Source organism: Pieris brassicae, chromosome 4 (assembly GCF_905147105.1).
Source record: "Pieris brassicae chromosome 4, ilPieBrab1.1, whole genome shotgun sequence".
NCBI lineage: Eukaryota > Metazoa > Arthropoda > Insecta > Lepidoptera > Pieridae > Pieris > Pieris brassicae.
The window spans coordinates 16,795,903-16,819,641 of NC_059668.1; the positions used below are offsets into that span (position 1 = coordinate 16,795,903).

General features: G+C 32.4%; 1 protein-coding gene across 1 annotated transcript in view; it reads right to left on the reverse strand.

The window, feature by feature from the left end:
• The window catches only part of LOC123708519 (laminin subunit alpha-1), a 125,846-nt gene that overhangs the window by 77,853 nt on the left and 24,254 nt on the right, over window positions 1–23,739 (reverse strand). The window contains exons 2-7 of the mRNA XM_045659274.1: window positions 16,545–16,719; window positions 16,030–16,195; window positions 2,158–2,409; window positions 924–1,085; window positions 411–584; window positions 34–139 (exon numbers count right to left, since the gene is read on the reverse strand). Coding sequence (XP_045515230.1) covers window positions 34–139; window positions 411–584; window positions 924–1,085; window positions 2,158–2,409; window positions 16,030–16,195; window positions 16,545–16,719 — 1,035 coding nt within the window. The remainder of the gene's footprint in view (window positions 1–33; window positions 140–410; window positions 585–923; window positions 1,086–2,157; window positions 2,410–16,029; window positions 16,196–16,544; window positions 16,720–23,739) is intronic.

Consider the following 23,739-nt stretch of genomic DNA (forward strand, 5'->3'; position numbering starts at 1 on the left):
ATAATAAAAATCGCAATTAAAACTATAGATTACCATCAGAGCCCTCAGGGTCGCAGTCACAAGGCACGCACGGTCCATCAGGTATGGCGTTGTAGAAACCCACCAAACAGTGGTCGCATAATGGACCAGCACGATTTTCCTGTAATAAGGTCAAAAAACATATTATTGTCCTAGCATCTACCAATAATTTTAACATTAAAAAAAAATACTTGATTAAATTTAAGAGTTTTTATGAGCTTTTTACAAGTATTTTGTGGAGTTCCGAACTTTTGACGAACCTTTTCTTGAAGATTTAACAGGTTAAACGTGATGATGTTATTTGCGATAGTATGCATAATAGTGCTTTTGAGCTTGTTTTGTATTCGAAAGCAAAAATATATTGCAAAAACACAATAGCTTGGAGTCCTTACCGTACAATTGACACAAAGTATATCTCCGTTGTCGTCGAACGTGCATTCCCCTCTTTCCCCACAGGCGCAATCCCTGGCTGCCTCGCAGGGCTTCTGAGGACGCCATTTTGATCCGGAGCAGCAACGTTGACAATGACCGCCACAGGTATCATGCTGACAGTCGCATTTAGCACCCTGAAAGGAAAATATATTAATACTTATGTTGCTCCAATTTATCGTTGCTTTATTTATATATGTATAAAGTGACTATTAACTCTAGATATTTAGTGTCGAAAACATTGTATAAATACATCAAAGAAATCAAATTTTACTTTAGACTAATACTATTTTTTATATTTATAAAGGTAAGGTAAGGTTTAAATAGTTATAATGGCACAATAATACAAAAACGCAAATACTTTTAATTTTAATCGCTGGAACGTAGATGTGGATATGATTCATGGTGCATATTATGATATATAATGAACATGTTGTAAATATAGTTACGAAAAATTTCGTATGGATGATAAGTACTTTCCGGTCCACGTTGCAGTGAGTAGCATGTCCGTGGCAGAGACATCTAGCGGCCATGGTCAACTCTCGAACGGTATAGTAATGATGAGGCTCAGGGTGCGTCGCGCGAAACGACACACGCACGCGCCGAGTGCTCACTCCTTCACCTATTGCTACGTGCATCTGGAAAGTTAATGGTGACATTCTACTATAAAATCTAGATTCACTTCTGACTGTAAAAGCCTAAAGACAAGAATTTTTCTAATATAATCGATGATACATTAAGATATTCGAAGCCAAACTTATTTTATCAGCATAAAGAATACAACGAGAATAAAATTGTGTATTAGTATTTACAATGTTAAATTAATATTATTTTGTCTAACTAAATCGTTAAATTAGAGTAAATAGTGAATTACACAATATAAGGACGCTATAGGACGACGATACGTAATATGAATCTTGTACATGTATTAATTTTTTGTATGAATCCTCGAAAATGCGCTTCGTTTTCAATGATAGACAATGTGTGGGTAATATGTGTAAACAAGTGAATAATTACTGTTGCCGTAATCACCAAATAAAAAAAAATAAAAGATCCCGCCTGTAGTGTTTACGTACCTATACATAATACTTAAACGGGGCCTTTGATAATTATCATTAATTTACTTGTTAGTTATTATTTTTTTCTTTAGTAGAAAATAGTTTGTTATACAATCTAAACAACTATATGAAAATTATACATATTTGTTTACGTCTAATGAGTTTTTATCAATTGATATCGAATTCACTTGTTTTGATGAGTAACACACACAGGTGATGTCACTTTTAAATTCCGATTCCGTAAGTAATTTCCCGCTTAACTATGTAAAATTGACTTAAAAAGATGGAGATACCTCTCAATAGGGTTCAATAAATTCTGATTACCAATCCGCCCATTGTTGATGAGACCTCGCAAAAACTTAGTTTCGATTGTTATTTCATTAGTATCATTTTAGGAAATCTTCAACGTTTTCACGTCACTCATATAATCTCTTAATCTCTATCGTTTATATCACCAAGACAATTTAGAATTATAATTATAATTAGAATAAAATAAATGTTGTGTATAAAAAAATCTACACTAGCACTATGCAACATGGAATTTATGTTATAATATAGTCATAAAATAATTTAGCTAAGGGTTGCGTACACAAATGCGCTTAACTTAACTTTTATTGTAAGCAGTACTGGCTACAATTGAATGTATACAGACCTCTCCATTTTCCAAAGGTTTGGGATTCGCAAACTGCGTAGAACATGTCAATTTCTCCTTCCCTTTTGCTCTCGCCTTCCGGCGTTTCCGCTCTGGTCGTAGATCCCAAAGGCGCTTGCAATGCTCCCTATCTCCGAAGGCTCTAATCATACGCCAATCATCTCCTCCTAGAGTATGGGATACCTCCAATGACCAAGCCAAGGGCCGAGGCGAGGGACCAGATTTTATAATGACGTGAAGAAGTTCCATTTTCTGAAAAGAAAATTAAATATTTTTTTAATCTACAAATTTTCTGAGGTGCGATTTTTATTAAAACTACATGGAAGACATAGAAAAAGGCTGCTTTAGCATTGTGACACAGGAAAATAGCACTGAATAGTGTGGTTTTTAACAGCCTCACATAGTGAGTTTACATATTTGGATTCTTTGTATTGATGTTTTGTTTTTGGTTTGGTGTGTTGTTTGGTTTTTTAGTATTACTTATGCAATTTGGGTGATGTGTTACACTAGACTTTATTAGCAGGGTACATTATAAAAAGAGTTTTTAGTAGGCAACAAACAGACCAGAGATATTTTATTTTTTAAATATAAAATGTTTCTTATAATGATTTAGTTGTAGTTAACGTTCAGGATCAAAATCCGCCACACTGATTTGACTGAACAATAAGAAATAGGTTAAGGAAAGTTTTGAAAAAAATATTTTATAATTATAAATATAATGTATGTAATCGATAAATGTTTGAATAAAATCGATAAATGGTTAAATGCGACAAAAACAGCATCGAATACATAAGAAGACTAGGAAAAAAGGGGGAAAAGACGAGACCCATAGTTATCACACTAGCAACGATGGGATTAAAAATAAAAATCCTTAAACAAAAGAAAAAAATTGAATCAACACCGTATTATGTTAAAGAAGATTTTCCTCTAGAAATTTTGAATAAACGCAAGGAGTTGCAAATAGTAGTCAACACAGAACGAGAAAAAGGAAGACTAGCGATTCTAAAATATGATAAAATTATTTTCTTAAAGAATCAAAACACTGACTCTGAAAGGTCAAGAAACCAGGAAAAAAGAAGAGAAACCAGCCATCATCACCAGAGTCGTTAGAAGACAACCGCGACACAAATAAAATTAGAAAAGCAGCGAAAAAATTAAATAAAAACAACCACATTGATAACTACTTGACAAAAACAACAAATTTAAAACGTCCCGCTCTAGAAGAAGCTACAACATCTCTAAAAAATCACAGAATAACAATTACAAGCGCCCCCTCTACCTCTCTCAACACGGCTAGTCACCGCGGGAGAAAAAGACTACAACCCTTCAACTTGCCAAAAACTATACATATGCACATACAACGTAAAATCATTACTTTCACCCCAACGCCTGATACTATTAAAGCACTCATTATCCAATATTAAATATGACATTATTGGGCTATCTGAAACCAGAAGGATGGGACAGGAGATAATAGAAGACGAAGATCATATCCTATGCTACACAGGAAAGACAAAGGGTCATTTCGGCGTAGGGTTTCAAATCAAAAAGTTATATAAAAGAAATATTCATAATTATATAGGGATATCAGAACGAGTCTGTCTCTTAATTCTGAAATTTGATTCATTATATATATCAATTGTACAAGTCTATGCCCCTACATATGACGCACCGGACGAGGACGTCAATACCTTTTATGAGAATATCGTAGCAGCACAAAAACTAGCCCATGGAAAAATTATCGTTATGGGAGATTTTAACTCCAAAATTGGTCAGAGACAAAATATCGAGCCCTCAATCATGGGTCCCTATTGCTATGGAACCAGAAATTCCAGAGGCGACCTACTGCTGCAATATGCGCAAGCAAATATATACACCATCATAAACACAATATTTAAAAAGAAAACTAAGAACCTATGGACTTGGATGTCTCCAGGCCAACGACATAAAAATCAAATAGATTATATTCTGAGCAACGTCCCTAAGTGCTTCTCAAACTTGGAAATCATAAATAATAAAATCTTCCAAAGCGACTACAGATTATTGAGAGAGAGAGACTCTCCTACTGAGTAAAGCCAAAAAAAGTCGAGCTTGTTTCAAAACACCTATCTAGGAATACCTCACAGCTTTAAAATTAAAAATCCAACAAATCGAATGGAAACACGAAGATAACATAGACTCATTCTACGTAAAGATTGAAACGGCTATGAAACAAAGTTTGGCAAGCGTGACTATAAAGAAAACAAAACCAGAAATTATTTCGGATGAAACAAAACAACAAATTAAAAAACGTTATACACTGCAATCAAAACCATCCAAGACCAAATAAGAAAAGACAGAACTGACCGCTTTATATAAGCTTACAAATAAAATGATAAAATACGACTATAAAAAATACAGAACGGATATAATTGAAAGGAACTTAATTAATCCCGGAGTCAAAAGAAAGCCTTCAAGGAACTTAGCAAGGAAACAAAATGGATTCATACTTTAAAATCCCAGAGATACTCAGACAAACTTAAATCGCGAAATGACATAATAAATATAGCATCAGACTTTTATCGTGACCTCTATCTGGACAATCTGGATGGAGCGCTAGGCTACTTGAAACATGACTTATAACAAACTGCACCATTGTCACCCTTCGATTCCAATGAAATTCTAACCAATATAAATAAGCTGAAGAATGACAGAAGTCCAGGTCCGGACAGTACCCCAAATGAAGCCTTAATAAGTGGAAAAAATATCCTTATAAGCTTGATAACCACATTATTCAACAAGATATTGGAAAAGCAAGAAATTCCCAAAATTTGGGGTGAATCCCATATAGTTCTGTTGTATAAAAAAGGTGACCTTTCAGACATTGGCAATTACCGCCCTATCAGTCTTCTACCAAATTTGTACAAACTGTTCGCAATATGTCTAGAAAAAGAATTGCTATATTTATAGAAAAGCACCAACCTATAGAGCAAGCTGGATTTCGGGCAGGATATTCAACGACTGATCATATACACACGGTAGATCTTATAGTAGAAAAGCATCAAGAGTTTAACCAGCCCCTATATCTAGCATTCATCGATTATACTAAAGCATTTGACTGTATCTCACATGAAAGTATTTGGCAGGCGCTTTCATATCAAGGCATACCAGCCATATACATCAACATTATTAAAGACATATATAAGAAGAGTACCAGTAAAGTAAAATTAGACAGACTTGGACCAAAATTTCGTATCAGAAGAGGAGTAAAACAAGGAGATCCCTTATCACCCAAGATATTCATAGCCGTCCTTCAAAATATTATGAAAGAACTGCGATGGGAAAGGAAAGGAATACAAATAGACTCGAGATATTTGAGCAACCTACGTTTTGCAGACGATATAGTTTTGTTTTCAGGAACGCCAAATCAATTACAAGAAATGATAGAAGACCTAAATACTGCCAACAAAAAAATAGGACTACAAATAAATACTTCGAACACAAAAGTTGCAACAAATAACAACATTTACCCGATTATGCTTAACGGAACAGACATCGAGTATGTAGACAGCTATACTTATCTTGGTAAACAAGTTTCATTTAAGAAACAAAGACATGACAACGAACTGGAGCGCCGCGTCACCACAACTTGGAAGAAGTTTTGGAGCTTAAAAGAAATCCTCAAAGCTAAGCTGCCAATTAAGTTAAAGAAAAGGGTAGTGGATTCTTGCCTGTTGCCCTGCCTTACATATGGAGCACAAACTTGGATTTTCAAAAACAAAACAAAAGCCAAAATACGTTCGTGCCAACGTGCGATAGTAAGGAGTATTCTCGGAATAAAAATATTCGCAGAAAAACCAATATTATTGATGCTGAGCAATATGCCCTTAAACTTAAATGGAGATGGGCAGGCCACGTAGCCCGTTATACAGACAGATGGTCTAGAACAGTAAAAGAATGGACGGGTCCGAAAGGAAACAGAAAGAAAGGAAGACCAATGGAGCGATGGGCCGACGGGATCGAGAGGGTAGCTGGCAGAGATTGGATGACGATGGCGAAAAATAAAGTAGGGTGGAAAAAGTTGGAGGAGGCCTTCTCCCAGACAGGCCGCATCTTAGTAAAACTATAATTTTTTCTTTTTATTTCAATCAAATGTATGTCAAAGATGTGGAATAAAGGCTTATTATTATTATTAAATATAATGTAACTAATAGGCTAACTTTACTTAACAACACCATTTGGCTAAAAATCGTGTGTTCAGCTTTCGATCTCGTCAGTAGTGTAAGAGTACATAATAAGAACCCATAGTCGTGATTTTAGCTCTGACAAAGTCACATTGTTTGCAATGTTTTAACTTAACAAATAGAATATCTACACGCTATCTATGCACAATTCCCGCGGAGCCCATTAAAAATACAAACAGAGGCAAGTCTGGCTGAAACTGAATTAGTTAAGCGTGTGTCGCCTATTAGCGCGGAATAGGGTTAACAACAAATGAATTTTAATCGATTTATTCGGTACGGTAAAGTAAAAGAATAATAACAATACGAAAATAATAAATAAATGCAGCATGGCCCTTCTGAAAAGGGCTTTTAGCATAAGCTCTGGCGCTGATTTTCAATAGACATAACGAGTCGAAAGGGGTTTAATTGAAATTAAGATTTTGCATGTGAAATAATTTATACCTATATAACAAACAAATGTATCTGAAGTGTCAACGTATCCAAGATATTTAATACTACGAAAAGATTAGAATAAATTTGTAATTTCTAATAATAGGACGATCCAACAAATTAACAAATATTCCAATTGCCAAGTTGGAAGTCGCTACAACATATTTAGGTCTGGGCCTCAGATTTCTGTTTTTTTTTCATGATCGTTTATTAATCTAATATACAGTAATCAACCTTCTGTGCCTAACGTACGCCGTCAACTTTTTGGGTCTAAGGCAAGCCAGTTTCCTCACGATCTTTCCTTCACCGTTCGAACGAATGTAGCGCACATAGAAAGTCCATTGGTGCACACCCTGGGATCGAACCTACGACCTCAGGGATGAGAGTCGCACACTGAAGCCAAAAAAAAGAAGTATTGTAGAGATAATGTTTCGCAATGAAAAAATACGTCCATATATTATACGGCATACAGTAATGCCACAGCCCTGTGTGGGAACGATATGGTCGTAAGAAAAACAATTTGTTCGTCTTTGCTGTGGTATTGTGAAGTTTAAAGCTACAAACTGGCAAAGCAAATAATTGGAATCTATTTTTAGCGTCATATCTATTCTCTACATGTTTAACTATTAAATTAGTTTGTAGAAGCTAATTTTATAAATATATAGAGATAGTATTTTGATTTGTACTTTCTTAAGGTACACTTCACTAAAACAGTTTGCAGTAATGGTAAAACGACAACTATTGACACTGTTTTTAATTATATTTAGATCGGATGGAACGATTATTTTTTGTAGTTATAAATATGCAATACCTCCATCAAAATTACGCCCTTGTGCCCATATTTCTTGTTATCTATAGGTTAAACATCTGCAAAACTTAAATATTTAGAACGACGTTATTAAATCTCGTAATTCAAACATGTGGATTTTGAAAAACTACGTCAATCAAGTTAAACCGTCTGTATCTGTAACCAACCAGGTTAAAAAGTTAAGCTAAACCAAGATATAAATAAAAATGATGTATCAGTAAACTAAGCAGTTAATCCGTTTAAATCCCAGCGAATGATAACACATATTGTAAATATAAAGGCATTGTTTTGGTTATCAATGCAAGAGACTTAACTGTTTATTGACGTATGTATTTATGATTATACAAAAACCGTGTCTATGTCCAAAAATGAATAAAAACCTACAAATTTATACAAAATCTATAAATATTTTCTATTACCCAAAAAATTTTTTTTCATTCTTAACGTATTACAATATAAATAAAATCTATACAATGAGAATAATTTCCAAGTTGTTTCCCAATCGATTCCATTTGGTGATTCCCATAAGAAAACAACACATTCTCCCATCGAATGGTAATAAATCACGCGCGTGAGCCCTTATGAGGCCCTCGCAAAAACCGCAAGGATGTCCGACAGATGCCGCTAGCTTCGTTAGTTCAGCCTTACATGGAGGATATGGAATGTTTTCCTTTAAGTATTGATTAAACTGATTTTATCATTGAAAGTGATACTTAAAAAAAATCTAAGTACAAATCGAAATGTAATAACTTTCTGCCAGTGCTTAAAATATTCATATCTTACTTGCAAATTAGTAATACATACATTTCTAAAATTTACCGAGTTCATGTTTGTAATTACCAAAAACGTGGCTATTTTAAAACATGTAAAAAATTCGCAAACAAAACCAATTCACACTATCAGCGGCTATTATCCTGATAAGATATCGGTGATAAGTCGTCTCAGTGTACCGCGTAACTTTGAGAATGATATACATAAAAAATTCTCTAGCTACATAAAATCGGGTCAACGTTCATTGACGTTGATTTGGACTCCTTGTACTTGATATAATGTCAAAGGCTGATGCTGGTCCAAGTCTCCAGGAGGTAAGAGTAGAACCTCGATACTCCTACGACAAAAATAGAAGTAAAAGTAGAAGTGTGGACTTCGTGTATGTAAACTCAGCGTACGTTGGAAGTGTTAATGATGTGAACCAAAGTCGATTGGAGCCTCCTCCTACTACGTAAGTAATAATAATGTTTTGTAGAAGGAAGTCTATAAAATTGTTGTAGCAAATATCTTTCCTTTAACGTAACGTATATATTTATATTCAATACGATTTAGGTTTATGTGAGTACTACACTTAACTACACGTTTTGAGCAGCTTTTCATGGTACAGCTTGGTTGACCGAGAGAGTGTGGTTAAAATTCACATAACACCTTTGTAATCCCATTAAAAAAGACATGTTGAGGTTTTCCGTAATAGTTAAAATTTTAATTAAGGGTGGGATAACCCTTCTAGTTCTGATTTCCTGAATATAGCAAGGAGTAAAATAAACAATACCTATAAAATAATTTACCTAGATCCCTTGTAGAGCAATACATTGTAACGTAACCATACTATTATTATCTATGAAGCCTGACAATATGGGCTTTGTCTATTACCTATATTGTATTATCTATGAAGTATGTATTTCGATAAAGCACTTATCTGTAGCTGCGACACATATTTAATCTCTGTCTTAATAATATGTTTTTGATAAGCACTATAACAATGTTTTTTTTATAGAACAGGGGGCAAATGGGCAGGAGGCTCATCTCATATTAAGTGATACCACCGCCCATGGATACTCTTAATGCCAGAGGGCTCGCTCTTTCCTTGAAGGATCTTGTGGAAGTATTTCACAACCAATTTAACTTAGGGTTCCACAGAGCCAGTGGTATTGCGCGGCAGAAACTGCCTTGAAAAACATGAGACTCCCGGACCCCCTATACAATATATCACTTCAGGCCGGTATATCACTTGAGACAGTGGTACTGCCCCTGTAGTTCCTGCGAATTTGGCTAGAGCCCTAAAGTAACAGCCACTCCCACTAGGAAGGGGGCTGACTATTTGCACTGGTAAAAGAAACTTGTGACAGAGATTATTTCACTATTGGGCGATGGGCTCGTCACGTCCCGACGCCGCAAATAATAAAATCTAGATTACAATATTTTGTAACTGTCCTATAATTATCAAAAAAAAAAACCAAAACATCCGGAAATAAATCTGCGTTATATTAATATAATAAGCAACAAAATTTTCAGGGTGATCAGAGAGCAGTACTGGGCATGTTCCAAGTGGCCAATGGGTCAACGCCTCCTGGCCATCACTGTGGGCGTTCTTGTTGGAACCGTCATCGGTCTTACCATCCTCGTGGTAATCAGGGGAGATGATAACAACTTTCCCGACATCTTAAGAAGAGCGCCAGTAGAAGACTGATTTTATAACAGTAAAAAAATGTTTGAGTGTTGCTAGCCGTCATTCTGTCCGAAAACTTCAGAAAGAACCTTAGTTAAATGACAACGCGTGAGCGTGTGTAAATGGGAAAAAGGATATGAGAGTTTAATATAAAAAAAAGTAAAATCTAAATGTATAGAAAGATAAACAAATTATTGACAACATAACTGACTAATGGAAGAAAAAAAAGAGGGAAAGGAAATGAATTAAGAAACAAATGAACTTACTTCTGGTATTTATAAGATCTATTTTTTGATTTCGGCTAAAAACGATAAAAATTATGAGTACAAGCAGGTTTTTGATTTTGTCAGCAAAATTTATATTTGTAATAAAGACTACAAGATAAAATATATCTGATTCGTCAAGATAAGATGGATTATCCTAGCGAAATACACAACCTTTTTCAATTTATACTATGATACGGCCATGGAACATTCTAAAAATAAACTTTTGATGTTTGTTAAACATTCAGTTTTCTAATATAAATGAATTAATTTGTAAATTAAGGTAATTTTAAACAAAATCCTTTATAAAAACTCTAACATAACGTAGACAACGTTATCGTCCAATAATTATTAATATTACTGTTAAAAATCTTATATTAAATCATTCGTCGATCCTTTGTTACTTTATAACCGGCAACTATTTCTTAGTTTCAAATCGTAAAATAGGTTAAGTTTAATACGGTAGGTAGATTTTTTAATAGGTTTATAACTAGTACTACTTATCACTTTATGTTTGTTACCATGTAAATAAAAGTTTACGACAACAGTGCTACAATTATTTGAAGTAATACATTGTGTGTTGAGCTTAACAAAAAAATTAACTACATTAACATAAAGACCCTAAATTTAAGTATAATATTCTTTTGAAAATACCAATTCACAGACTCTGTGTAGACGTTAAAACATTTTGTTCTGATCTACAGTTAATAAAGTTTTAACTATGTCTCATTGTATCCTTAAATCTTAATACACAAATGAGTATAATGCATGTAAATAAATTAAACACAATTCGAAACAATGATTTTAGCTCTTCATTTGAAATTTATACCTTACCTACCTTTTTTTTTAATCCGAGGTGAAAGAGGATTTCGCCTCCCCCATTCTAGGTAGCTAAACAACTAGATAGGAAATGCCCACTAAAACCTCATCAAGTTAAACCGACATCTCCGAATTAAGCAGGAATTTCATATCTTATTCTACGAGGAAAATATACCTACTATCTTATTAGTGATTTAACGTAATCTTTTTAATTTTCTTTTTATTAACTGGCAAAAGATAATATTAATCAACTCTAATTAAATATTTAGGAAGCGTCCTTGTGACGAGACATTATCTTAAAGGAAAACAATATCAAGATAATTTTTAAGATAACATTTACTTAAACGTATTCTATTTAAATGGAACAATTATTAATAAATTTATATTTTTTCCCTTTATATATAAATAAAAATATTTTGACGCTTTCAATAAAATTGAGTTTAGTGATGAAAAGTAGGTAGTTAGAGGCCGATTTTATTTTATATGCAGCTATAACTCTATTTTTAAACCTACCTCTAATTAAATAAAAAAATATATAACATTTCATAGAATAATTTTAACGGCATTCCAGATTGCTCGTATTAACAATAGATATATGGGACCTTTTAAAGTACACCTTTGACTTTGCAATCATTTATTTTATATACAGTTTTCAAATCAAGAACGGACGAAACTTGCCAAAACCTCTTTTTACTAATAATAGTTTGTAGAATATAAATATAGATATACCTTTGTAGAAAATCTATCAGCATTGGTATCTTTGTCGATTGACCAGTTAACTAAAGCAATTGATTATAGTAAGGAATATTAATGCAGCATATTTGATTGTAAAGTACGAACATAAAGCGCTTCAATAGTATTAGTAAACCGGGTTAGCTTCAAAGCCTTTTCTTCATCGTTTAATACCATTTAAGTACTAAAGCCTAAATTACATGGAATGAGCGCACGTTGGACAACATAATCGTTTGAAGTTCAAGATTCATTGCCATTTCGTGACCATACTTTCGTTTATTGTGTAAAATGTTTTTTTTCCGTTTTAAAAGTAAAAAACCTATTCCAACTTTTCGAGTGTAAACGAACATTATCTAATTTAATAATTGGTCGTTTATTTTAGTTTCCTATATTATTCGACGCCTTTACGATATTTTACACGACTTTGCCTGTGCTTTTATTAAAGGCTACATTTTTCTACATGTTTGAACTTACCCATTAAAATGCGGTGCATTACTTAGTAGCTGAGATTTTTTTACCATACACTTATAATTACTCTGTTTTAAATAGTTATCAGCCTTCATTATTGACATCGCTAATCTATGTAAATAACTGTTTTTTTTAATTCCTTAGTAGGTACTCTCGTAAACGCAGAGCATCGTTAAGATACACATTACCAGAAAATAGTACACAAAATAATAAGTATAGTCGGCGGTCTTGAAAATTTACCCAATACAGATTGTGAAGAATACAAAACGTTAACATTAACGTTACTATAATAAAGTTATAAGATAATTTAAATAAGACTTAGAGATTATTTTAGGTTTTTCTTGCAAAAAAATACTAGAGTACAAACAGGGTACGGATAACGTAAATACCGACGCGAATGTAATGTAAAAAAATCTATAAAATGCGTAATCAATAATATTGCGTAAACGCTGCTTGTTAATTAACTTAAAAGGGCAGAATTGCGAAGGCAGTTAAAACACCAAAAAGCAAATTAAGATTTGTATCTCGGTGAAAAATGGCGCTATGCTGCTACCTTGTGGTTTTCATTAATCATGGGATCTTTATTATCCTCGTAATAATGATGAAATATAATGTCATGACATTTTACATATTATATGGAACACAAACAATTTATATGCGGTCATAAATTATAAAGTAAAATAACGTTTAAGACAAAAGGAATAAAAGACATAATTTAAATACGTAGATACTGACTGTGTTGAACACTTATGTAAGTTGTTGTTGTTTTTATAATCAAATTTTTAGGGATCGGGCGATTTCTATAAACCCATTATTTTCTTAATTTTACATTTATCTAATATAGATTCAGCAATTTATAACGTAAAAATTAATAACATTATACTTTACATATATGGAATACAAAGTCTGTACGCCATCACGATACAATTCTTTATAAAATTTGTTCTACAACGTTACTTTAAGTTAGTTAAGTTTAAGCCTAGTAACATGTACTATGGAAGATATTTGCTAAGTAATGGTCACTTTTAAATAGATGATCGTTGATAAGCTATTCGTCGTCCATTGTTCATCGAGCCATTGTTAAGCAACTTATCTCATATAAAAATAGCTAACAAAAATGTTTTACGCAAGGTTGATATAAATATAGATATTGGCGTAAATGTAAGGGGTTATTTTAATATGAAATTCATGTCAAAATTTAATTCTAATACCGTAATGTTCGTTAAGGGGAAAATTTAGTTATGTAACATACTATTGAATAAATGTGGTTGTAATGTTGAATAATGTTCTGAACTTAGACTTGCGCTAAGACATGGTGGTCTTTTCGCAATGTAGTCCCACCATACGTGTAATTAGTGTGAATTTTATTTATAGAAAGAGAAATGCATTGTTGCACATCCGAAGATCAAATGCAGGACCTTAACGGTATGAATTACACGTTTATTTGTTTTATATTTTTTTTTATAACTTAGGTAAATTTGTTATATTAAATAATTCGTCTGTCTTACCGTTTAACCTAAGCCGCACTGATATGTTCCATCTAAATAGCTCTTTGTGTAAGTGATTGCTACAAATTCTTAGATACCGCCGAATGGTCATTCATTATTTTTTATTGACAAGAGAAGGATAAAAACCACTTAACCATTGATAAGTGAATGTAAGGGATGATAATAAATTTCAAATACTCGGCCTCCCGTGGTAGCCCGACACAAGGAACACACAAGAAATATTACCTTTTGAAATATTTTACTTACATATTTTGATATTGGTAATAAATGCACAGCCTCGGGGTAGGGTTTCTGTCAGTATTTTGAATTATACATTCAAAAAACAATTGATACTTGTAGCAACTAATAGAAGTTAAAAACTCGTAGATTATCTAGTATTAAAGGAAAAATCATCACACTATTCAAGAATATGTTACCCTTATTAAAATCAAAGACAAATTGTCTTTGCTAAAATGTCAACTGAATAAAACCTGAACTAAATCTTTTTAAAGTTACTTAAGTGATTTTTGTAAATATTAAAAGCAGATCAATAAAAGTAGGATTTTATTAGGCGCACAGACCATAATATTCATACTTGGGTAGACATAAATGTCTACAAAGTAAATTTTAAATATCAAATTATTTAAAAGATTTTCACTTAATACTCTGCGGAAAAATGTTACCTTACTTTATTTTAATGATAACTATTTAAAAGGTTGTAATTGGCGCCAAAAGCGCCGCCATCTTGCGGTAATTTTTCACGGGGCGGTTCGTTTGATCCGTTAATTAGAGCCGCCAAAGAATTTGCCAAATTCTGAATCTTTACATTTTATGTCAAGTAGCAATAATTTACTCCGTATTTAAAAATACTTAAGAGCTAACCAAGCGTTTAGCTTAACGAGAAAGATTCAGGGTTACAATTTACAAAAACTTTTATGACCAACGTGTATAGTGTTATTAATATCAGGTTAGGTAGATATCAAATATCATAAGGTTCGATTGAACTCATAGTACGTACCTATAGAAGAAGTAATTCTTCGAATAAAAATAATGATTTTATATTACGATGATACTTATATCATAAGAAAAATACTGATAAATTACGGAATGTTCATTTGCTTGATTTGGTTGCTAATTTTTACCACGGCATAAGCTATTTTTACTGATAATTTGTGTACCATCACTTTCAGAATTTAAAACCATACAAATCATTACAAGTCAAATCAAAAGCAATATAATCTTCAAACGAATAAATGGCGCCGAATCATAACACGCATGCGCCAAGCGGGACGCTTCCACAGATCATTTTAATTTCGTATATGTCACACAGATGGCGCGCTCACAGAACTAAGACTATGTTATATACACGAATTTCACTATTTGACTTAATGCCGTAAAATAATTATCAAGCTTTTCAGTAAATAAAATTATGGTATAAGGGCACATCCACAATTTTTAAAAAGCTTTCTTCTTACTCGTAGCGCGCCTCATGTTTAATTCTTAATAGAGAATAATAATTAATGGAAGTGGTAACACTAACTTATTTTCCAAATCCACTTACCTTGTATCCTAAAAATATATGGCATCTTTCATGCTTACTTTTTTAAATTTTATAACACTAGCGAGCATTTTGCGAGCCCAGTGTGCAGAAGCGTCGCAGTTGTAAAATTGTGATTATGAAACGGGTTTCATTTCGGTTAAGTGTTTTACAATCACAACAATCTTATTCAAGCCAGACGCTTTATAAACAACGTTGTATTTATTTACTATTACGAATTCAGTCAGACTCGCCTACGCACCGTCTGTCGGGGATTACGTAGGTATAAAATATTTATTAATACGTTACATATTTAATTTATTAGTAATACGCTTAATATTATTATGATCATTGTATAATTCATTAATCAGGATAAATTGGTGGTCAAACAGGACTTTAGGCGTTAAATAATTATTTAGGTCTGAGTCACAGATTTCTATATCTTATCAGCCTTCTCTGCCGGACAGGCCCGCGACTTTTTGGGTCTAAGGCTTACCGCTTTCCTCACTGGGTTACAACCTCGGGGATGATAGTCGCACGCTTAAGCCTCTACTTACTGTTCAATAATCAAAATGATTGATATAATATTGAACAAGAACTGGATTCAATAATAGTCTTGATTATACTTCAATTAATAAATAATAGAAGATTCTTCTATCAGCTTACATCAGGTAAAGTGGCGATTAGCTCAATATGTTTGTACTCCTCTCCTACAGCCATAGACGGACTTTGCCACCACGTGGAAGGGTCTCCATCAATCGCCAGTATTGGAGGATGCCGTCGAGAGGCCGGCCCATCGGGACCCTCACAAACATCACATGATATGCCACGCCTGAAAGAAATACTATATAAGAATAGGTAAATAATTATATATATATATATATATATATCTATAATATTTTGATTACCTAACAATGAAATTAACACTGCGCACTGCAATTAACCTTTTTTTTAATTTCAATCTTTCATTGTAAATGTTTAACGTATTTAACAAAAAAAATATATCTTTAACATTCTAGAACTTAGTAAATCAATTTATGTTGTTAGTGTCTACTAGTCATCAATATAATATCGTAAGAGCTTTTACGGCCGGGGTAATGTTATTCATTGAATTACATAAAATTACGTTTGCATTATACAAATTAGATTTTTCTAAATATTTGTAGTAATAAGACACCTACTTGCCAGGCGTCTCTCGGCAAAATTCTTCTGTACCCATCTCACCGCAAGTAGCATTTGCCTCGATGGTAGAGTAAGGCGCAGCGTCGAGCGGAGCGGGGAGCAGCAAACCCGCTCCGCTGGTCAACATCATCTCGCTTAACGTCGTACTACGTAGGCGATCAAGGAGGGCGCGACCTGAAAAATACACATTTAATTACATTTCTTTATTACAAATAAACCCACATAGTATACCCGGAATCCTGGACTCGATTCCCGGTGCAAAAAAATAACACACAACATTCACATGATCACTTCTTAGGTTTAAATCTATTTGCTAAAATTATACAATAAAACAAAGAAATTGACCCTGCCCCATTGAAGGGTTGAGGATCTTTAATCAAAAAAGTATAAATGAATCGTTAATTCCGGTAGAATTAAACTCAACCAACCATTTTTAACTCATATGACATAGGTTTATTCAGACTAAAATTGTTTTTTATTATTTTAAATAGGCAATACTGATATAACGTTAACTATTCAAGTGCAGTAATTTATTTGGCATAACCTGTAATCTATTTGTCAGTTTTGACGTTTAACGTAAAATAACGTCTGGGTTAAGCTGAGGTTAAATATTCTAGTGTAAAATCATTACTCTGCGATAAATTAGCTTACACGTTATTACGTATTGACAAAGAGTAGCTTACAAAAATGGAAGTTTATTTGAATGCATTTTAAATTTGGTATTAGGAAAACAATAAATACAATTAAAAAAATGCAAAGGTAAATTAGATTTTATTTTTCTGTATTTTTATGAATAAATCACTGTAAAAATGCACAAAAAGATTTTGTTTGAGTCCAAGCCATTTCTCAGTTTATAAACGCCGCAAGTTTTGAAGTCGTGAGTTACACGTGGGCCATTTTTTCCAGCCATAAATATTGTTACATAAAAACTTTTTCCTTTTTCTACTTTTTTAATATTTTGAATTTGGAAAACCGATATAATTATAAAATCATCTTTCGATTTTAAGCTTTTTCACATATTTTTTCGTGTTCATTGTAAAATTACAACACCAATCACATTAGTTAAAGAAAATAGAATTGCAGTGATCGCCTTGCACAAAGTGGGCTGGAAGCCGTCGGTCATATTCCAGAGACTTCAAAAGCTTGGCAAATGCCGTATGTTCAGACGTAACAGATATAACAACACTTCGTCTGTCGAAGAAAAGATCGGAGCACCACGTGCTGTTAGAACTACTACATTGCTGTCGATAATCGTAGTGTAGTACATATTTTTACGATGGACTGAAACTGATTTTTCTGATGTGAAGAAAGAAACGCTGTTCTGAGAGTTACTATTAAACAGAAAAAGGATTCATCTTGTTAGCCCAGAATTGTCACGGCAAGTAATGAAAATATAAAATAATTGTGTTAAAAACATACTTATTTTTTTCACTTGCTTGTGAAATTCATAATAAATTTATTGTATATTTATGCCCATGTGTTTTTCTTCAATTTCAATTTTATTGCTGTACTTGTCGGATCTCGAATCCCATATCGCTGGACGACTCTCAACCTCATCGTTAAATTGTTCGACCTGATTTCGTTCATATTCATGTTACAAGTCTATTGTACAAAAAAGTGTGCGCTAGTCGATCGATGATGTTAAAATGCTTGGCCGAATAACCATAGTATTTATAACATATTTGAACCGAAAAATCACCTAGATTGGCATATGACTGCATTAAATAAATTGATATATTATCACCCACATTGAACTGTCTTAAAAAGAGTGAATATTATGAAAATAAAGTTATTATCAATTTAATTATATCACCGCAGGTCTACCTGTCTGTCTTGTAAGACCACCGGCTAACCGTTGATGATTAATACAATTACAACATAATTGCACTCAAAACGTCTGTTTTTTTATTTTTGCGCTTGACGTATAGTGCTTAACTATACAAATAATATTTACAGTTAATAAAAACCGTTATAAGTGAAAAGTCAAATTATAGAAGGGTGGGGGGGTGTAAGGTAACGCAACGTAGTTTAAATTTATTTCTATTTGTTTTTCGCTAATCCTGTCCACATATTAAAGGGTCCATTCTAATTAATTTTTTTATCTAATTGTTACTTTGGGCTTATTACTTGTTGTTATAAGAGTTGGTCCTAATTTTATGTACCAAATAACCTTCTAAAATAATTCGGGTGAAACAGTGCAATATTGAAAGGTAACAAGCAAACACATCACTTCTATCAAATGATGATAGGAATTTCAGCCTTAGTTGAAAAATGATGACGATAAAACATATTTCATTTTAAAATAAACAAATATTCGTAAGAGTGACAAACATTTCACACAGATTATAATTATCTAAGATATCATTAATTTTAACTTTCAATATACAGTCAATAATCTATAATATTTATTATCATGATTATCTATGTTTTACAATGTCTTAATGTAATTTTGTTATGTTAAATAAACATTTACAATTATCAATGGTAAATAAGGTCTCAGTTTGTTCGATGTGGTCAAAAAACTATGTACATTATAGTTTGTATTTCATATATAATAAAATATAAATTACTTTTGTATTATATAAAATATAATAGTAAAAATAAAATAAATCATGATTCTATTATCCTTTACATGTGTTATAATAGTTTTATGTAACTTTTAATTTTATTTCTTTTAAAGATTGCTCGAAAGCGATAACACCGCTCGTTGCCCTCCGTATTATTTAATTATTATAATTTTACTGGTTTTCGCACTATGGTGCAACTACATTTAAATAATATTAATAATTTAAATGTAGTTTTGATAATTAATATAAAAATAAATCGGCAGACAGCCCTCCAATAGCCTCTGTAACACAAAGGGGGATAAAACAAATCAGGTTAGTGTCGGAAGCAGGTGGGTCGTTATTCAGACCTCCATCCATCCATCTGGTTCATGAAGTTTTTTTCTTTTGTTACGCTGCTGTAGACTTCGTCGTAACCATTGGGTTTTAATTAAGGTTTAAGAGGTAGAAATCATCGAAATATAATTGCCGGACACTTATCACACAATAATAAATGTTACGTAATTTATTAAATGATATTCAATACGCTTCTTAGCGCTAAAGTCTCGCCTCTTAGCTCGAATGTCCTTATTTAATTTAAAATAAATTAAGCATTGAATCATAGCGAGATCTCGTTACAATATAGGATATACTTATTTAGTACAAGATATTTTATTAATAGAACACATTCTAACATCGATGTACTTATAGCCAGTGTCGAAGCTATAATAAAGGCAATAAATATAATGAGTTTTCCTGCCATCCACGCTCAGTTCTGGTCAATAAAGCTCACGATTTATACATCCTTACTGCGCCTACTTGTTGCATGAATATTAGAGCACCAAATGGGTAAATATTGAAAATATTAAAAGCCAGGTGACTAGTTTATAATTAAAGTCATTGGCCGGAATTTTGACTGAAGATTGTTAGAAGAAAAATTTGGTAGGCCTAAATGTGGAAGGTGGGATTGAACCGTATGCGTGAGCACGTAAATATTAAGGCTCTCGTAATACTGTCCCGTCGGACATCAATCCCATAGGTGTATGAATATAGTGCACTTGTTACTGCAACAATGTTTATTATATAATTAACTGCACAAGTGGCTGAAATTGACAAGTACAGACACGTAAAATTTTACTATTTACGACGTCTGAGACAAATAAATGTTGCTGATTGCTTTGAATAGTTCTTAAAAATGTACGCTAAGAAACAAACCTACGTAAATTCACTCATTGTCTTCACTTTCTTATTGTATAAGCGCCATCTTTGCGGTTAGACCACACGCACTTTACCACGAAGCGCATGTCCAAGCTTTTCCTAAACTTTAAAAAGTATAAAACCTCTATTTTTAAATCCATAGTCCGGTTTAGTACAAATAAATGATATAATTATTCATTTACAAGAACATTTATAGGTAATCATAAGTGTACAAATCATAGATTTGCCTAAAGATCCAGACAATTGCCCTACGTGTGAGCATGAACCCGAATTTTTTTTTTGCGACTGAGGCGCAAACTAGCTGCTGTGGTCTCTGGCAGAATCACCAGCACTGTGGAACAACTCTGCTCCTCAGCATAATGGTGAGCTAGGGCCAATTAAAACCACAACACACACGCATTACACAATTAAACCTTTTTCTTTAAAAAATTGTTATCTCTCGATTATAATTCTTTTTTTTAAATATTTTTTTAAATGGTTATTTTGTGTTTGTGTGTGTGTATTTTGTTAGTAGTAAATGGTATGTCTATGTCTATGAATATCTTCTGTACAGAATGTATTGTTAAATCTTTTATTTTTAAATTGAATATAAAAGTATATTTAATTTAAAAGCTGTATTGTCTGGTTGGTTTAAAATTAACTATAGAATGAGTAGCGTCCGTCATTACTCATTGTAAACTATAAACAATGGCAAGTACTTAGTGAATAGAGGAAGCGTGTACTGTAAACATAACCACTTATGTATTTTAAGTAAGGAAATGTTTATTAAACAGGGACGAACTGGTATCTCATAATTTTACTAGTATTCCTATTAACTATGAACACATAGACTTTGTATAGAGTGAAAAATAAATGTTTTTTTTAAAGAGAATCACATTTCACACCAATTTATGGAATTTGTAAGCCTCTCGATGTCTATGAATGTGAAGCACACAAAATATGGAGTTAGATTCGCATATTACCGTTACCTCTATTTAATTTAAGATAATAAGATATTTATTATATTTGTAACTAAACGTAGGTAAAAATAACAAATTCATAATAAATAAGAAATTCGTTAGCATCTACGATGAGCATTTTCCATTTTAAACCAGCACTAATCCCAAGAGCGATTACGTTCCGCACTTCAATGTTCAGTTTTGGTACCGCGATAAAAGTTATTATCAGCGTTACAGATAAAAAATCTATATCAAATGTTTATAACATACAAATGCATACGTAATCATCGAAATGGACATTTCTTTTGAACGTTATAGAAAACCGACGCAGATCTGGCTTCCTTTGGAGATTTATAGTTCGTTAAATTAAGATGTTATAAATCAATAACAATTTTCATATAAAACCTTGAGACATTATAAAGTCATTTTTATAAAGTGACAGGTCAATTGCATTCTATTTGTAATTTATAGTTACAAGTTAATTAAATTATAAGAAAATAAATCATGACTATCGGACGTTAAATTATTGTATGTATATCGTGACAGTTTTGATTAATTGCTTATAGATAGTTATTATTTATTGGTTGGTGTTTAGGCAATATTTAAAACCAAAGAGCAAAATATTGCTATTTCTTTTACATAGATTGTTAAAGAACGAAATATGATTAGGGGCAATATCATACAAAGTTGATACGTCGCTGGGTAATTAATTTTAATACCATCTATCAGTATTTAGCCTTTTGATTGTATCACAAAAAGTTTGGTTGAGTTGCGTCTTGGTATGTTACCTTAAACTCCTTAGCTCCTTCCCCTTCTGCAAAAACATACCTAGATATTATACATAAAAACATAACAGTTACAACGACTTAACTGTAAAACTAATAATTAGTAATCAGAGTCAATATTAAACGCTACGTACTCACGTATGAGAAAAATGTATTGATTTTTGATCGGAAGTCATAAGGAAACTTTCGGCAAAACTTTCACACTAACAGTAATCAGGTAAGTCGCGGCTTTCAATGTATGTTAATATAATATTTCATAGGAAAACATTTTAACCATAGTAACAGACACGACACTATGATTAGTCCCATAATAAAGCCTGTTATTTTTTTTACTACATATATAAATAGAAAATACGTATAAAGCCCAACATTATTGAAGTACCTCGACTAAGGGGTAGTGATTTAGTTCAATTGCGCATTGATTGAGTAACATCTGTCAAGTTACTAGTTAACTACTTCCTGTTTACGTAAACAAAAATTAAATAACTATTAAAACTTTTATGTTCTGGGTAAATAATATGGCATCTCTTTGCTACCGGTAATGATATAAAAATCAGTATACCACTTATTACATAGGTAGAAACCGCGAAACTTATATTAAATAACATATATCCACGAAAATGAGTGATCACAAAGGAGTAAAATATTAAGTTTTTGATTCTGTAAGTACAATATGTTTTTTTTTCACCACATTTCACAAATATACAAATTAAATAGATAAAAATATCTTTGTTTAATAAGAAAACTAATGAAATGAAATGAAGTTTAATTAAGTCTTTACGAAAATGAAAAAAATACAATAGAGAATACTTACTTCACTAGATTATCAATATCAATTATTATAAGCTTCATGTGAACTTTTTAATGTATTAGTTCATTTAACTGTTAACACATGATACTAGACAGGAACATAACGGTTAAAGAAAAGCACGTGTGCTGTCATCACTGCACAATGTTTATGATCTATTTATACTGCACATACAGTATACGTAAAGTATAGTGTTAAACATATTAATCCTGGTGTTTTTGTATGCAATTTCGATGTTGTTCTCTCAACGAAGCGCTGTAAGATTAAAGTCGGAATCGCAATTGAGAGTGAGAGTATATCGGCCAATTGCGGCACTCAGCATTACACGTAGACTTAATATTCCTACTCCTAGGTATATTCCTATTCGAGCGTCCTACTCCTAGGTACCACTAGGTCGAAGTTAATCTAATAACATCACACGACGATCAGTTGAAGCGAAAATCGTTTGCAAAAACGGGCACATTCTTTATTGTAAAATTTCGTTGAGAAAGGGTACTCAAAATTATGATGTAATTATGTAATATAATTAAAATTACTTTTATTCATAATACACTTTTTTTTACTTACACAAAACTTTACTGAAAATTGTTTAAATAAAAAAAAAATGTATTCAATAACAAGTTACATTGTTTTAGCAGATATTGGAGCCCCTGAACTAAATCTAGGAAGACGTGTACATCAGGCTACTCCGTTCTTCCAATTGTTTAATGAAATAGTATCTTAACAATAATTGAAACCAAAATACTATGTCCGAGGATATGATATATCCATTAAAGTTAATTACATTTATGGTAATTACATTTGTCCTAAAAAAATCATTAATGGGGGGGGGGATAAACATTATATTAATTCTCACACAAAAAATACATTTTAAATAAAATTACACATTCAAATTTAATTAA